The 17,356-nt window shown below is 39.3% G+C and overlaps 4 protein-coding genes across 8 annotated transcripts in view; 2 read left to right on the top strand and 2 right to left on the bottom strand.

The window, feature by feature from the left end:
• Window positions 1-1,623, top strand: part of LOC306891842 (zona pellucida sperm-binding protein 3-like) — a 90,228-nt gene extending 88,605 nt beyond the window's left edge. Inside the window, exons 7-8 of the mRNA XM_079452411.1 lie at window positions 1,338-1,426; window positions 1,509-1,623. Coding sequence (XP_079308537.1) covers window positions 1,338-1,426; window positions 1,509-1,576 — 157 coding nt within the window. The 3' untranslated portion in view covers window positions 1,577-1,623. The remainder of the gene's footprint in view (window positions 1-1,337; window positions 1,427-1,508) is intronic.
• A 1,832-nt stretch (window positions 1,624-3,455) lies between these two features.
• On the bottom strand, window positions 3,456-6,179 carry LOC306891824 (zona pellucida sperm-binding protein 3-like). The gene is made up of 8 exons (XM_079452389.1): window positions 5,553-6,179; window positions 5,359-5,480; window positions 5,164-5,267; window positions 4,907-5,084; window positions 4,720-4,837; window positions 4,569-4,654; window positions 4,405-4,493; window positions 3,456-4,329 (listed from the first exon to the last, which is right to left on the bottom strand). The coding sequence occupies exons 1-8, from the start codon at window positions 6,108-6,110 to the stop codon at window positions 4,262-4,264; spliced, it is 1,323 nt and encodes a 440-aa protein (XP_079308515.1). The 5' UTR covers window positions 6,111-6,179; the 3' UTR covers window positions 3,456-4,261.
• A 1,492-nt stretch (window positions 6,180-7,671) lies between these two features.
• On the bottom strand, window positions 7,672-9,987 carry LOC306891880 (zona pellucida sperm-binding protein 3-like). Of its 2 annotated transcripts, none has more exons than XM_079452497.1 (8): window positions 9,280-9,987; window positions 9,086-9,207; window positions 8,891-8,994; window positions 8,634-8,811; window positions 8,447-8,564; window positions 8,296-8,381; window positions 8,132-8,220; window positions 7,672-8,056 (listed from the first exon to the last, which is right to left on the bottom strand). In XM_079452497.1, exons 1-8 carry the CDS (start codon window positions 9,856-9,858, stop codon window positions 7,989-7,991), a joined length of 1,344 nt encoding a protein of 447 aa, XP_079308623.1. In that variant the 5' UTR covers window positions 9,859-9,987; the 3' UTR covers window positions 7,672-7,988. The 2 variants fall into 2 exon arrangements, 1 of the variants encoding a protein (XP_079308623.1); XR_013786420.1 differs by having other exon boundaries at window positions 7,822-8,056; window positions 8,447-8,545; window positions 9,280-9,900.
• A 5,053-nt stretch (window positions 9,988-15,040) lies between these two features.
• LOC306891663 (zona pellucida sperm-binding protein 3-like) lies at window positions 15,041-17,356 on the top strand. 4 transcript variants are annotated; one of them, XM_079452114.1, is made up of 9 exons: window positions 15,107-15,185; window positions 15,228-15,672; window positions 15,745-15,866; window positions 15,958-16,061; window positions 16,141-16,318; window positions 16,388-16,505; window positions 16,568-16,653; window positions 16,728-16,813; window positions 16,890-17,249. In XM_079452114.1, exons 1-9 carry the CDS (start codon window positions 15,118-15,120, stop codon window positions 16,955-16,957), a joined length of 1,275 nt encoding a protein of 424 aa, XP_079308240.1. In that variant the 5' UTR covers window positions 15,107-15,117; the 3' UTR covers window positions 16,958-17,249. The 4 variants fall into 4 exon arrangements, with proteins under 4 accessions (XP_079308239.1, XP_079308238.1, XP_079308240.1 ...); XM_079452113.1 differs by having other exon boundaries at window positions 15,041-15,672; window positions 16,890-17,356; XM_079452112.1 differs by having other exon boundaries at window positions 15,046-15,672; window positions 15,937-16,061; window positions 16,890-17,235.

Below are 17,356 nucleotides of genomic sequence, written 5' to 3'. Positions count from 1 at the left end.
CTTAGGCTTCTGAGGGCTGTGTCAACCATGGGCAGAAAGAAGTCTCTTCTGAAAGTCTCGTCTGGAGTAGACTGAGTGTCCTCTGTACCTTCATATAGAGACTGTCTTTTCTTTTTACGCTGCCTTTTCTCAGGAAGGGTCATTTCCATATCCAGATTTTCTGCAATGTCTTTTGCATCAGTTTGACAGGAAGCAATCCCATTTTCCCTGAAGTCTTCAAGGTAGTCTTTTACTCCTTCTGTTTCTGATCTAAGTGTTTCCATGGAAACATTTGGACTTTGTAGCAGCTTGCTGACATGATTGATCTGTTAACAAACAATGAAATTATAATTATATGTTTACTAATTATTAGTAGTGCTGTAAATTAACAGTTTATTGTAACACACATTATATCTATCATATAATATATTAGGTATCGGGTAATGATTAAACATTTTTTGTAAACCTTTAAGAAACCATTTTAAAATATCTATAAACATTACATAGATAGACGACCAGATATTCCTAACACTTTGTTAAGGGTTACTAATGCTTAAAAACATCCCAAGCTAATGTTTGATGCACGGAATTTATTGTGTGCTTTTCCTAACCCCCCCATTTGGTAAATAGATCATCACGGTGGAATAGTTAGTATAGCATGCTAACGTTATGCCACTTTCATCAAAACCTATTACAAAGCTATAGCAATGTCATGTCATTAAATACGATAAACAGTGATTCTGGAACAGATCTGCATCTTCCTTATCCCGTTAAAAAACATATTACAGTAGTATGTAACCATATTCCGTCCGAAGTTGCACTAACTGTTCGTTACAAGCAGCATTTGCCGTCAGGCAGGTTACAGGTAACGTTAGCTAACATATTTTTGCAAGCCTACCTGCTGCAAAATGACACCAAGACAAGAAGAGCTATTTTATCCAGTGTAATTTATCACTTACCACTATCTTGTTTATTCTTATTCTCCTCTTCCTTTCTCTTCTTTCTTTTTTGGGATCCTGAAGCATAATTCTGCTTCATGACTGCCGACGGAGGTTTTGTTTTTGCCGGCAGCAGAGAGCACGAAAGGGGCCCCTTGAGCGGGATCCCAATAAAAGGGTCATTGCACTTTACTGCATTGACTGTCAAAGGGGCGCTCAGTTTGTCGTTGCATTTTATTCTTAACCAGTAGTTGTCTTTGGGCCCCAGGCCAGCTCGGGGCCCCCGGCCAGCTCGGGGCCCCAAGCAATTGCTTGGTTTGCTTGCCTGGTCGCGACGGGCCTGGTTCTCCCCCAATGGGTATGTTTCCCCCAAATATCCTTCACTGGGTCAGTAGTTGAGGATGTGTCTTTGTTTGGCAGGTGGGTGTCTGTAGATGAATCGGATCAGGTCTGTGGCTGCTGTGACTCCACCTGTAGCAGCAGTAGTGCAAGCGATCCGGTTCTTAAAGGTATGGGTTAACACTTGGGCTAACTACCAATGATTATGACTATGGTCTTGGAAGTTTCTCAATACTTGTCTGTTCTTCATAGAGCTACGGTGGGAGCAAGCATCTGTTGGGCCACTCAACGTGAAGGACTTTGGCTTCGGTCGACTGTAATTTGAAATGGCTATGATGTCAAGTGCTGAATAAAACTGTTAAGTGATCGTCGTGCACATCTTCATTTACAATTTCGACCTTTTTGGTTCTGATGCCTTTCTACCTGAAGCGGTAATTTGGATGAGTACTTGTTACAGGATTTTACTGATGTTTGCTAGATAATGCACGGCGGGTACAAAAATCTGTTGCCTTTATTTACAGTTTTTAACTTGTCCATTAAAATATTTATTCTCAAATCTAGATCTTAATGAAGAGGATCAGCGTCTTTGTCAAAGTAGATCATAATTGTCAGTTACCCTACTGAAAATAAGTAGCTGAATGGTGTGAGCTAGACCGTGACTAACAAAACCAGCAAGTCCCCCAAGCTATCATTGGTTATTGAAATCTTGCTATAAATCTTTCAGCATGCCCTTGTTTGCATGGAGCCATAGTCTTTGCATTCGTGAGTCTGGTTGTGTGCATGGGTTGTCGATCTGGGATGGGTGAGTAGGCTGGGGGATCAGAGTATACTTGCTACATCACTGCCCTTCAAAGATTTTGCCTTCAGGAGTGAGAGCTTCAAAGGGTTAGTGTACCAGGGCACCTAACATCTGAACATCCCTTGGGGTGCTGTCACCGCACAAAGAATCATGGGGGCGTGACATGTCCATCAGTTGTAACCTTCAATATCAGTCCTATGAAGTGGCCATGAGCACATAATTGGAAGTAAGAGTGTCAGATGTCTTAAAAGTGCCAAAGTGCAGTGCCCTTAACGCACACTAAACCCATAATATCCCATCGTGCATCACTTGTATTATCAGAAAACAAACTTCAAGATCACCAGTAATCACGTTTACTCTTTTATTCCATCTTACATCTCCGTCTTAAATATAAGAGGCACAGAGAAGGCTCATGGAAAATTTTAACTAACAATCGCTGTCAGACTCGTAAGACTCGCAAAAGTAGACACACGGCCATCTGGTTAATTATGATAGTGGTAGAGCTCACTAATATGCAACCTTCAGCCAAATGACCGGGTAAAACAGAACCTCTACTTTTGTTTTGTTTTTAATCTTTTGTAGAATCCATTTAACTCATTTCAACAATAGGATTTCAAGATACAGGAAATAGTATTACAATCGTAGTATTTTAATCACAGATTAGTTTTTTTATGGGACTGGAATGTGCTGGTTTATGATAAAAACATATTTCAGGGGGGGAATACGTTGCAACGCGCATTACTTAGAAATGTGTACACACATTTTATTAGAAATGCGTTATATTTCTGCGTTACAACAAAAACTAAAAGATTACTGTTATATCATTACTTTTGTAATGCATTACCCACGGACTGCCACTGCGATCCTATATCCAGGGCCGGCTCGTGGGGTTGTGGTGCCCAAGGAAAGACCATGAATATGGGCCAACTAGTGTAAAAACTGTCATAGCACCAAAATTTGACCAGGGAAAATGTATATATTAAAGAGTTTAACTTATGATGGACATCATTTATTTTTAAAAAGTTTGTGCATTAGACAATGTGAAGAAGAACAACTTTATTTTGAGCTTCATCCTCTGCTTTTCTCATTTTAGCTCATGAAAAGTACCATTTGGATACCATAGTTTGCATAACACCATAACCTAATTTAGTTTATTTATAGAAGTTTGTTAATTCCCTATAGTTGTTCAGATATGATTTGATTTCAATCTCAAAGATTTTTCCTCAACTTTGTATTTTTTGTCAACTTTTAGAAATGTTTGGTCAAAGAACCAAGTTTTGCATTTTGATTACCATCAAACATTACAATTTGATAAACACAGAAATTATTTTTTAACTTTGTGATTTATAGTTAAGATATCTAACAAAGGAATGGATAGTGATAACACTTTACACTTATTTGGTATTTCATTCAGTTTACTGGCCTTAATTTACTCGAATGGCAGGGAGACTGGCTTTTACAGTATCTCACAGATGTGAGTACAATGGTGACATTTTTGTACATATTTTACTGTATCTTATGTGACAACACTGATAAAAATGACACTTTGCAACAATGTAAAGTAGTGAATATACAGCTTGTATAACAGTAAATAAAACAGCCATTCGTGTCTAAACCGCTGGCAACAAAAGTGAGTACACATGTCTTAATTAGACCCGAAGTGTAAATATTTTGTGGCCACCATCATTTTGCAGCACTGCCTTAACCCTCTTGGGCATGGAGTTTACCAGAGCTTCACAGGTCGCCACTGAAATCCTCTACAATTACGCATTTGGCAGACACTTTTATCCTAAACAACTTGCTTTATCATATTTTAGTCCAAGTATGTGCAATGCCCTGGGATTGAACCCACAACCTTGGCATTGCTAGTGCCATGCTCTTACCACTGAGCTACAGGAAAAAAACTGACAGGCTGATGACCAGTTTAAAGAAAAAAAATCTTAAAGGGACAATTGAAAACTTGAAAATGGGGAACTTCCAGCTTTTTTGTAACCGCCATGCATTAGCTAGCAAACGTCAATATAGTCCTGTAACACTTACTCATCCAAATACCTCTTAAGGTAGAAAGGATTTGACTTTTTGGTTCTGATGCCACTCAAACTTGTAACTGAGATGTGCAAGACTTTGAGGGAAGACCACTTATAGACCATGTATAAATCACTTAAGAACAGTTTTATTCAGCACGTGACATCATAGCCATTTCAAATTACAGTCGACCGAAGCCAAATTCCTTAACATTGAGGGGCCCAACAGATACTTGCTCCCACCGTAGATCTATGGAGAAAATAGCATTTAGAAACTTGCTAGACCATAATCAGAATCATTTGTAGTGAATAGCGGTTCCCATACCTCCAAGAACCTGATCACTTGCACTACTGCTGCTACACGTTGAGTCACAGCAGCCACACACCTGATCTGATTCATCTACAGACACCCACCTGCCAAACAAAGACACAGCCTCAATGATAAACGTCACCCTACTGACCCAGTGAAGGATATTTGGGGCAACATACCCATTAGGGGAGAAAGAGCAAGCCTTATGCTCCAGATTTGCAGGAGTGGCTGCAGGAACCGCCTTCAAAATACATGTGATGTAGACCTGCAAAGACAACAAGGTTCAAAACCGTGCACTATAATGTACTCATAACTAAGGCAAATACATACCAGCCCACTGTCCACTTGCTGGAACCTGAAAGCCTCCAGCTGAAACTGCAGCTTATCAATTTGAGATCGAGGCAGGTAGCGAGAGCTTGAGCCTGTGAACTTGGCATCAACCAGGCACCTGGTGAATATACAAGTTAAATATCCTGCAATACTTCTAGCATAGGCTGGGTAAAGGGACATGTCTTACCCATTATTCTCAATGAATGAGTATCTGGGGTCGGAGTTCACTTCAGGGGATGCAGTGGCTATGCAACTGTCCACAAAAACACGGAGTGGTACATGGTTGTACGTCTTCACAGAGGCCTCAATATTCACAATGTCACCCAGAAAGTACTGGTTTGAGGGTCTCTCAAACTGCCAATCATCTGTTTCAAAGACAAATTAGACAAGGTCCACAAAATGAAGTTGAAACTACATTAAAAGCTAAAGCTGTATAATACAAACCAGTCACAAGCGTGAGGGAGAAGACCAACCGCTCTTCAGCGACCTTTGTAGCTGCAAATGGTACCCAAGTGGGCACCAGGACATTACTGCTCACATTATGCATTCTGTAGATTGTAGAAAAAGTTGGTCACCACAAACTGCAATATCTTTTTCTACACACACACTTATACAGCCATCTTCTGCTCAGAACCTCACCTTGGATAGTGACACTCAATACTGACAACAGCACCACTACTCCTGACAATAGGAACACCATTTGAAGCCTCTTGGGGAGTATAGACAAGGTTGAAGGCATAAACAAGCTCATCTTCGGTTTCCTAAAGAAACAAGAATGTTACCCAAATTCAGAACCAAAACACTTTTGGCAAGTAGAGGATCAGTCTTCTCACCGTTAACATGCTGCCACATCCATGCAGTTCTGACTCAAAGATGAGCACTCGAGCACTATTGTCCTCCCCTATTGGTTCACAGCCTCCCAGTGCAAAACCAGAAGCCATTAGTGGTTTTCCAGTCCCAAAGAAGTCTTCCATCACTTCCACATACACTGAATTCTCACCGCACTGAGCCCCTACACTATTGGGAGAAACAGGGCGCCGCAGCTCAAAAGGAATCTCTGGCTGTACCGGTTCTTCTGGCAATCTTGGAAAGGCCCACGTCAGTTTTTCCATCGGACCCTGCAAAAGCTGTTTAGACTGAACACCGACAGGATCTTGACCAGTCTGCAGTGAAAACTGAGAAGGAAATCTCTGTGGCACAAGCATGGGGTTGTTAGTTTGGGGAAACTTAGGCATACTAGTTTCACTCTTCTGAGGAACTTGCATATGTGACCGAGGCCTAAATGAACGAGGCTTCTGAGTTTGGGCTGATCTTCCCCGCCATTGTGCAGCAGACAACCCAATTACAAGCACAAGCATCAAGCCTAATCCTACTTGCCACAACCCCATCATTGCTAAACATGAGTTTCCATGAAGCAATAGGAACCCTGAATCTAAATTTATACATTTGGAAATCAGGATGGCTCCGCCCCTCTAGTGATTACCATAATGCTTATCTAGACTCGTGTATTTGCCTAACCAGCTTGCAACAGGTGGATGTTGTTGGACGCAGATGGAAATCAGGATTTGTGTACTTTGTATTAAGAGCTATCCTCTTGCTTATTTTAATAGGACCTTTCAAGTTCAAACACAACCAACCATACAGCATACCTGCACTTGTATTTTTGTTTCTTGTACTTTTTATGAATTCAGACACATAGCCACGCACAGACTTGTACTCTATAAAGTATCTAACATAGTAAAGCTTAATAAGCAAACTTCACAGGGACTATAATCATTACAGCTCAAACAATTTATTGTGAATTTATCATTTTCAGGGATATTACTTGTTCAGATAACTTTTTTTGGTATAGACTATTTCCAAGCACGCATGCACACTTTTGTGGCCCTCACTGCAGTTCATTTCTGATAACAAGCTAAATAAATAACAAGTAACTTACATTAGCTACAATTAATTATACTCTACATTCATATAATTTGAAAAAAATATATGTTTATTATCATAGCCAGACTGATTGACAAACACAGAACAGAAGTTAACTTTCGGGCCAGGTGTGTGCATCTGATGAAATGCTCTTTACAAAATAAAAAAATAGCAAAAAGGTCATATAATGTCAGTTTAGATGCATGGTGAAATTAATTTACACCTTTAAACCCTGCGCAGAAAGTTATCATTGGTGTACATCCCACTGGCTTACTGACTGGGAGACTGCTGAATTAGTTTGCGTTTAAACTTGCGTTTAACAACACACTGCACGTTAACATATATTATCAAATATTTTTTATTTCTGCACGTTTTGGAATTATTGCAAATTGATTTGGTATATTGTAATTTTAGACTCCCAGTCCTGACAACAATATTTAAAATAATTATATGCCTAAATGAAATATACTTCGATTGAACAATTTTAAGTTTCTGACAATCCACTAACATCAGCCCAGATAGCAATGAGTCGGCGGACCACTGGCGTTGTAACACACATTTTATTAGAATTGCGTTATATTTCTGTGTTACAGCAAAAACTAAAAGATTAATGTTATATCATTACTTTTGAAATGCCTTACCCACGGACTGCCACTACGTTCCTATATCCAGGGCCGGCTCGTGGGGTTGTGGTGCCCAAGGCAAGACCATGAATATGGGCCAACTAGTGTAAAAACGGTCATAGCACCGCAATTTGACCAGGGAAAATAAAACTCACAAAAATGAAAATGTATATATTAAAGAGTTTAACTTATGATGGACATCATTTATTTTTAAGTTTGTGCATTAGACAATGGGAAGCAGAACATACCTTTTTTATGAGCTTCATCCTCTGCTTTTCTCATCTTGGCTCATGAAAAGTACAATTTGGATGCCATAGTTTGCATAACACCACAACCTCATTAAAAAGTTATTGTTTATCTCTTAGCCCTCTGGACTCTTCATTCGTAAAAATGAAACACTTTTTTCAGGAAAATGAGTGCAATACATTTTTCAATGTGTTTTATTTTATTAAATTTGAGAAATTGATGGTAATTTTATTACCCATTTATACCCACTGAAAACAATAAAAAAGTACTTCATTATTTTAAAGTAAAACCGAGAACAGGCTTAACTTTTCGTTTCAATTTTTTATTAGAGCCATCTGGTTTGACTTTTTGGTTCTGATGTCACACAAACTTGTAACTGAGATGTGCAAGACTTTTTGAAGGAAGACCACTTATAGACCATGTATAAATCACTTAAGAACAGTTTTATTCAGCACTTGACATCATAGCCATTTCAAATTACAGTCGACCGAAGCCAAATTCCTTAACATAGAGGGGCCCAACAGATACTTGCTCCCACCGTAGATCTATGGAGAAAATAGCATTTAGAAACTTGCTAGACCATAATCAGAATCATTTGTAGTGAATAGCGGTTCCCATACCTCCAAGAACCTGATCACTTGCACTACTGCTGCTACACGTTGAGTCACAGCAGCCACACACCTGATCTGATTCATCTACAGACACCCACCTGCCAAACAAAGACACAGCCTCAATGATAAACGTCACCCTACTGACCCAGTGAAGGATATTTGGGGCAACATACCCATTAGGGGAGAAAGAGCAAGCCTTATGCTCCAGATTTGCAGGAGTGGCTGCAGGAACCGCCTTCAAAATACATGTGATGTAGACCTGCAAAGACAACAAGGTTCAAAACCGTGCACTATAATGTACTCATAACTAAGGCAAATACATACCAGCCCACTGTCCACTTGCTGGAACCTGAAAGCCTCCAGCTGAAACTGCAGCTTATCAATTTGAGATCGAGGCAGGTAGCGAGAGCTTGAGCCTGTGAACTTGGCATCAACCAGGCACCTGGTGAATATACAAGTTAAATATCCTGCAATACTTCTAGCATAGGCTGGGTAAAGGGACATGTCTTACCCATTATTCTCAATGAATGAGTATCTGGGGTCGGAGTTCACTTCAGGGGATGCAGTGGCTATGCAACTGTCCACAAAAACACGGAGTGGTACATGGTTGTACGTCTTCACAGAGGCCTCAATATTCACAATGTCACCCAGAAAGTACTGGTTTGAGGGTCTCTCAAACTGCCAATCATCTGTTTCAAAGACAAATTAGACAAGGTCCACAAAATGAAGTTGAAACTACATTAAAAGCTAAAGCTGTATAATACAAACCAGTCACAAGCGTGAGGGAGAAGACCAACCGCTCTTCAGCGACCTTTGTAGCTGCAAATGGTACCCAAGTGGGCACCAGGACATTACTGCTCACATTATGCATTCTGTAGATTGTAGAAAAAGTTGGTCACCACAAACTGCAATATCTTTTTCTACACACACACTTATACAGCCATCTTCTGCTCAGAACCTCACCTTGGATAGTGACACTCAATACTGACAACAGCACCACTACTCCTGACAATAGGAACACCATTTGAAGCCTCTTGGGGAGTATAGACAAGGTTGAAGGCATAAACAAGCTCATCTTCGGTTTCCTAAAGAAACAAGAATGTTACCCAAATTCAGAACCAAAACACTTTTGGCAAGTAGAGGATCAGTCTTCTCACCGTTAACATGCTGCCACATCCATGCAGTTCTGACTCAAAGATGAGCACTCGAGCACTATTGTCCTCCCCTATTGGTTCACAGCCTCCCAGTGCAAAACCAGAAGCCATTAGTGGTTTTCCAGTCCCAAAGAAGTCTTCCATCACTTCCACATACACTGAATTCTCACCGCACTGAGCCCCTACACTATTGGGAGAAACAGGGCGCCGCAGCTCAAAAGGAATCTCTGGCTGTACCGGTTCTTCTGGCAATCTTGGAAAGGCCCACGTCAGTTTTTCCCTCGGACCCTGCAAAAGCTGTTTAGACTGAACACTGACAGGATCTTGACCAGTCTGCATTGAAAATTGAGAAGGAAATCTCTGTGGCACAAGAATGGGGTTGTTAGTTTGGGGAAACTTAGGCATCCTAGTTTCACTCTGCTGAGAAACTTGCATATGTGACCGAGGCCTAAATGAACGAGGCTTCTGAGTTTGGGCCGATCTTCCCCGCCATTGCGCAGCAGACGAGCCAAATACAAGCACCAAGCCTAATCCTAGTTGCCACAACCCCATCATTGTTAAACATGAGTTTCCATGAAGCATTAGGAACCCTGAATCAAAATTTAAACATTTGGAAATCAGGATGGCTCCGCCCCTCTAGTGATTACCATAATGCTTATCTAGACTTGTGTATTTGCCTAACCAGCTTGCAACAGGTGGATGTTGTTGGACGCAGATGGAAATCAGGATTTGTGTACTTTGTATTAAGAGCTTTACTCTTGCTTATTTTAATTGGACCTTTCAAGTTGAAACACAACCAACCATACAGCATACCTAAACTTTTTGTTTTGTTTCTTGTACTTTTTATGAATTCAGACACATAGCCACGCACAGACTTGTACTCTATAAAGTATCTAACATAGTAAAGCTTAATAAGCAAACTTCACAGGGACTATAATCATTACAGCTCAAACTATTTATTGTGAATTTATCATTTTTCCCTCCCCATCCCAATTGTGTTGTGATTAGACTGTGTGAACGGATCTAGATTGTCTGGTTGTATGTTTAACTTGATTCAGCATGACCTATATTATATGCTCCACAGCACATAGACAAAATGGGAAAGTTTGCATCTCATGAGACACGTTATGAATTCTTATAAAAGTCAATTCACCTATTAAGCGCAAACTAACAATACAAATAACACAAGACTACAGATGAATAAAAAAAATAAAGGAACAAAAGAAACTGTTTTCATCGAATAATGTTTTAACGTCTGTGCTTCAATAACCTTGCGCATCTTTAAGTGGGTATACGGAAATCCTTGATCTTTTATAGTGGGTATCCAGCGTATACCTTCCGATCACTAAGGGCATAGCCCTCAAAAATGGACCACAGGGATATTACTTGTTCAGATAACCTTTTTTTGGTATAGACTATTTCCAAGCACGCATGCACACTTTTGTGGCCCTCAATGCAGTTCATTTCTGATAACAAGCTAAATAAATAACAAGTAACTTACATTAGCTACAATTAATTATACTCTACATTCATATAATTTGAACAAAATATATGTTTATTATCATAGCCAGACTGATTGACAAACACAGAACGGAAGTTAACTTTCGTGCCAGGTGTGTGCATCCGATGAAATCCTCTTTACGAAATAGGTCATATAATGTCAGTTTAGATGCATGGTGAAATTAATTTACACCTTTAAACCCTGCGCAGAAAGTTATCATTGGTGTACATCTATAGTGGAGTTTTGGTTCCTTGCCACCGATCCCACTGGCTTACTCACTGGGAGACTGCTGATTTAGTTTGCGTTTAAACTTGCGTTTAATAACACACATGCATGTTAACATACTTTATCAAATATTTTTTATTTCTGCACGTATTGGAATTATTCCAAATTGATTTGGTATATTGTAATTTTACACTCCCAGTCCTGATAACAATATTTAAAATAATAATATACCTAAATGAAATATACTTCGATTGAATAATTTAAAGTTTCTGACAATCCACTAACATCAGTGTACATTGCACAGAGAAAAACGTTCAATAATACCATGTATCTTAATGCCACACTATTCTCTTTAAGGTTTCCCCTAGTATTATGTTAATTCATTTTTTTATTATGATAAAAAAGTAAAGCAACAATGAAGGTTGTGAAAAGCGCTATATAAATTGAATTGAACTGAATAACAAAGATGGATTAAGAAATGTAACATTAATGAATATTGAGACAAATTATGGGAAGAACACTGAGGTTTTCCCTCTCTTGAGTTTCTAGTTACACCAGGGGCCGTTTCAGGAGGTTTTGGGAAAACTCTGAAATGAGGGAAACTTTGGGTTTTCGGTTTCAGAATGTGAGGTATGACAAACCCAGAGAATATGGGGTAACTAAAGCCCATTTTTAAAAGATAGGTAAGTTATACTCAGAGTCAGTAACCATAGTAACTTACTCTGTGAACCTAACCTGGTCTGGAGCAGGTTTTCTATAAACAGAGTTTCTTTCGATCTCCTCCGCCTTTTTAAAGCAAGTGGTGTACCTAATTCATATATTCATTCATACAGTCATTCATGGCACACATTTTGATCACAAAGACACCAACTAAGTGACTTAAATGCAATTTGTGCTTTTGTAGAGGATAAATAAAACGCATGAATAAAGAATGTCTAAATACAGGCATACATGCAGAAATGAAGCAATAAACATAGGCTAGATGTGGAGCCATTCCTATCCAAATGTGCTCCGAGAAGAGATCGAACCGTTAGAATCTGAAACCCTAACAAGTGATCATGACATCTCACAATTATACATTTGAAAACAATTGAACCCTTTCAACCACAGATCAGTTGCAGTCTCCAACCAGCTCAGTCCGGGACTGGGGGCACAAATTCAACAATCAGTCCATCAACATTATACTTTTGAGGACGACATTGGCTACTATTAACAGTTTAATTGGGGAGATTACATGTGTGTAATTATATCTGCACCAGCGTTAATCTTGGTTGGGTGACAAGAGGAGTGTGACACGAAGTATGCAACAGTATCTGCTTGTCATGTGAAGACAGAAAATGAATCTGGGTCTGCAGGGTGTCTGAATTATCTGTCTGTTGCTAAGAAGCTAGAATTATATTTTGAAACGTTAAGCGATTAGCATGGATGAATAGTAATTTGAACATCCTCAATATGTCAAGATAACATATGTTGGTCATGAAAGTTTAGATGGATGTTTAAACACTCAGTTTAAAGACAAAAAGTTATAAAGAAATAATATTAATCACACTGTTTTGGTAAAACAGGTCAGGTTTATTGTTTGAGTTGGAAAATTCTCCTATGGAATTGAGATGGCGAGCCTCCCAAAAAGAAAAAAAGAGTTCTGAATGCTGAAATCTAAGCCTGGGAAAATACACTTGCTGTGTCACGAGGACCCTTTTTCCGTCGTGCTATAACCTCAACCCTTCTTCAGTTGGGAGGACATTCTTTTCCACTTTGCACTGGTAGGACTGAACTGATTTCACGCACGCACTGGACTTTATTAAAGAACTTTCTGGACGGTGTTCGTGAGACAATTCAGAAAAAATGTTCTAACAAGAGTGTAGTTCACTGAATATTGTTGAATGTAAATCAGATGTAAATTTTGGATTTTTATTTTTATCATTTCAGTTTGATATATGTTTTAGTTGGGTTTAAATGTGGTTACATGACAATGTACCCTGGTTAAGGAAATTATTTGGTTTGTCTAACGGTATAGGAGGTTAAAACTAAAAGCTAATTTGAATAAAACCCTAACTCTAAATTGAAGATCAGTGAACCTTAAAAGCTGTCCAAAATCAAGATCAAATCAGAGTTGTGCTGTACTCGATAACTAAACAAGGATAAAGGTTAAACAGCAAAAGCGATAAAATGCTGTTTTAAGAGAATACGAAAAGAAAACCAAAGACAACACCGATAACTCATATTTTTCTTCATACATTTTCTTGTTTTCTTGTATTGTTTTATTTTCAAACCCATTCATGTTGTTAATGTGACTATTCAATCAAAAAATATATTTTCATATATATATATGATTTATTTACTGCCAGTATTTATTCTGTTCTCCACTTACCTAGAAACTGGTCCATTGCTCCAACCTACATTGCGGGCACTTGTTACATAAACGTTGTCTATGAGCAAATACCAGGCACAACAGGTGTGGATCCCTACACACATTGGAAAATCAACTCGGCCTTCTAGTTTTCATGCTACTTTCTAGAAGCAATTAGAAACTAATTAAACAGATTATACAATTAGACTGTATGGGCCCACAAAGCGAATTAAACCATACCTAACTAGTCTATGACAAAAGATATCTTAACCGGCACACATTTGACTATGAGAAAGTGTTCTAAAATAGATAGTGGATTCCAGATCTGCTAAAAGTAAGTACACACATACAACAGATGAAAGACATCAGGGACCCGTTTCAGAAAGCAGGGTAAGTGCAAACTCCGTGTAAGTTAACCCCAGAAAACGGGATACTCTGGGTTTTCAGTTTCAGAACGCGATGCATATCAAACCCACGACCACGGGGTAAGTGAAGCCCGTTTCAGAAATCAAGGTATCTTATACTTAGAGTGAGTAACCATAGTAACCTACTCTGTGAACCTAACCTGGTCCGGAGCATGTTTTATTCCACTAACCCGAGGTTTGTTACAAACTCCGCCCCCTTTTAGAAACGCGAGGGGTGTTGAAATTGCCTACGCCGTTTGTTTATTCATTCGTTTTCCTTAATCGCGCACAAGTTCGTAACACAGACAGTTAAATGGCATGTCTGTTTATTCAGGAACCCGTAGTAGATGAGGAAACAGCATTAATTTTGGTGAGAGTTAAATTTACGTCGGGAGAGAATATATGGTGAAGCCCCGTTTGGATGTTTTATCATATCCGGAGGATTTTTTTTTGAGCAATACCGTTTTCCCAACCTTGCAAACATTGTGTTAAAATGCAGATTTGTAACTCTTTTGTTGTTCTGGAAAGAAAACAAGGATAAGAATATTTACTCGCTGTGTTTCATAAAGAAGTTATCTAGTTTGCAAATGTATTTAAGAACCATCTATTTTAAGACTAAGATTCTCCAGAGTATTTTAAAATTAAACATGATTCGATGACCACAGTATATTTTGTTCATTTGTGCTATTTGTTTTGTTTGATTATGCTTAATAGGTGAATTCAAAGTGTTTAGAAGGTAATTGGTTTTACTTGGTTTGACATTACTTGTTATAAGAATTCATAACGTGTCTCAAGAGATGCAAACTTTCCCATTTTGTCTATGTGCTGTGCAGAATATAATATAGGTCATGCTGAATCAAGTTTAACATACAACCACACATTCTAGATCCGTTCACACAGTCTAATCACAATACAATTGGAATGGGGAGAGAAAATTATAAATTCACAATAAATAGTTGAACTGTAATGATCATAGTCACTGTGAAGTTTGCTTATTAAGCTTTACTACTTTAGATACTTTCTAGAGTATTAATCTGTGCGTGGCTATGTGTCTGAATTCATAAAAAGTACAAGAAACACAAAAAACAAGTGCAGCTATGCATGCATTTGGTTATGCTTTAACTTGACAGGTCTAATTAAAATAAGCAAGAGTAAAGCTCTAAAGACAAAGTGCACACATCCTGATTATTATCTGCGTAATAAATGTCCAACAACCTCCACCTGTTGCAAACTGGTTAGGTAAATTAACAAGTCTAGAGAAGCATTACGGTAATCACTAGAGTGGCGGAACCATCCTGATATCCAAATGTATAAATTTTGATTCTGGTTTCCTAATGCTTCATGGAAACTCATGTTTAGCAATGATGGGGTTGTGGCAAGTAGTATTATGTTTGGTGCTTGTTCTTGTTGGTTTGTCTGATGCACAATGGCGGGGAAGATCGGCCCAAACTCAGAAGCCTCGTTCATTTAGGCCTAGGTCAAATATGCAAGTTCCTCAGCAGAGTGAAACTAGGATGCCTAAGTTTCCCCAAACTAACAACCCCATGCTTGTGCCACAGAGATTTCCTTCTCAGTTTTCAATGCAGACTGGTCAAGATCCTGTCAGTGTTCAGTCTAAACAGCTTTTGCAGGGTCCGATGGAAAAATTGACTTGGACCTTTCCAAGACTTCCAGAAGAACCGGCACAGCCAGAGATTCCTTTTGAGCTGCGGCGCCCTGTTTCTCCAAATAGTGTAGGGGCTCAGTGCGGTGAGAATTCAGTGTATGTGGAAGTGATGGAAGACTTCTTTGGCACCGGAAAACCACTAATGGCTTCTGGTTTTGCACTGGGAGGCTGTGAACCAATAGGGGAGGACAATAGTGCTCGAGTGCTCATCTTTGAGTCAGAACTGCATGAATGTGGCAGCATGTTAACTGTGAGAAGACTGATCCTCTACTTACCAAAAGTGTTTAGGTTCTGAATTTGAGTAACATTCTTGTTTTTTTAGGTAACTGAAGATGAGCTTGTTTATGCCTTCAACCTTGTCTATACTCCCCAAGAGGCTTCAAATGGTGTTCCTATTGTCAGGAGTAGTTCTGCTACTGTCAGTATTGAGTGTCACTATCCAAGGTGAGGTTCTGAGCTCAGGATGGCTGTATACTAATGTTTGTAGTAAAATATTTAGCTATTTGTGGTGAAGAGCTTTTTCTGTAATCTATAGAATGCATAATGTGAGCAGCAATGTCCTGGTGCCCACTTGGGTACCATATGCAGCTACAAAGGTTGCTGAAGAGCGGTTGGTCTTCTCCCTAACGCTTATGACTGGTTTGTATTATACAGCTTTAGCTTTTAATGTAGTTTCAACTTCATTTTGAAGACCATGTCTATTTTGTCCTTGAAACAGATGAGTGGCAGTTTGAGAGACCCTCAAACCAGTACTTTCTGGGTGACATTGTGAATATTGAGGCCTCTGTGAAGACGTACAACCATGTACCCCTCCGTGTGTTTGTGGACCGTTGTGTAGCCACTTCATCCCCTGATGTGAACTCTGACCCCAGTTACTCATTCATTGAGAATAATGGGTAAGACATGGCCCTTTATTCAGCCCATTCTAGAAGTATTGCATGGTGTTTAACTCTTTTCTTCACCAGGTGCCTTGTTGATGCCAAGTTCACAGGCTCGAGCTCTCGCTACCTGCCTCGATCTCAAATTGATAAGCTGCAGTTTCAGCTGGAGGCTTTCAGGTTCCAGCAAGTGAATAGTGGGCTGGTATGTATTTGCTTTAGGTATGAGCACATTATAGTGCACGGTTTTGAAAACTGTCTTTGCAGGTCTACATCACATGCATTCTGAAGGCGGTTCCTTTAGCCACTCAAACAAACCCTGAGCAGAAGGCTTGCTCTTTCTCCCCTAATGGGTATGTTTCCCCCCAAAAGCCTGCACTGGCTCAGTAGGGTGACGTTTATCATTGAGGATGTCTTTGTTTGGCAGGTGGGTGTCTGTAGATGAATCTGATCAAGTGTGTGGCTGCTGTGACTCAACCTGTAGCAGCAGTAGTGCAAGCGATCAGGTTAAAGGTATGGGTTAACACGTAAACTTGCAAATTCTTATTATGGTCTTGGAAGTTTCTCAATATTTGTCTGTTCTCTATAGATCTACAGTGGGAGCAAGTATCTGTTGGGCCCCTCAATGTGAAGGAATTTGGCTTTGGTCGACTGTAATTAGAAATGGCTATGATGTCAAGTGCTGAATAAAACTGTTCAGTGATTTATGCATGGTCTATAAGTGGTCGTTCTTCAAGGAGTCTTGAACATCTAATTAACTTTTTGGTTCTTATGCCACTCAAAGCCTTTCTACCTTAAGCGGTAATTTGGGTGAAAGCCAGGTAATGCATGGCAGGTAAATGATTCTTGACTAGGACCTCTGCTGGCAAAAGTGAGCGACTGCGCTGTTGCAAAATGTTTCACAACAGACCACAAAAAATAAATGAGATTATATGAAGTTCATGACAGCAATCTGTTCCAATGCATATGAGTCAAAGATAACGTATAGTGGGTGTAGACATTTTTCTCTAAACTTTTGTAACTAATGAATAAATGCCGACACAGTTTGTTGCATTC

This window comes from Barbatula barbatula (genome assembly GCF_947034865.1).
Source record: "Barbatula barbatula genome assembly, chromosome: 1".
NCBI lineage: Eukaryota > Metazoa > Chordata > Actinopteri > Cypriniformes > Nemacheilidae > Barbatula > Barbatula barbatula.
The sequence above is the reverse complement of the archived record's forward strand: the minus strand, read 5'-3'. Positions and strand labels throughout refer to the sequence as shown.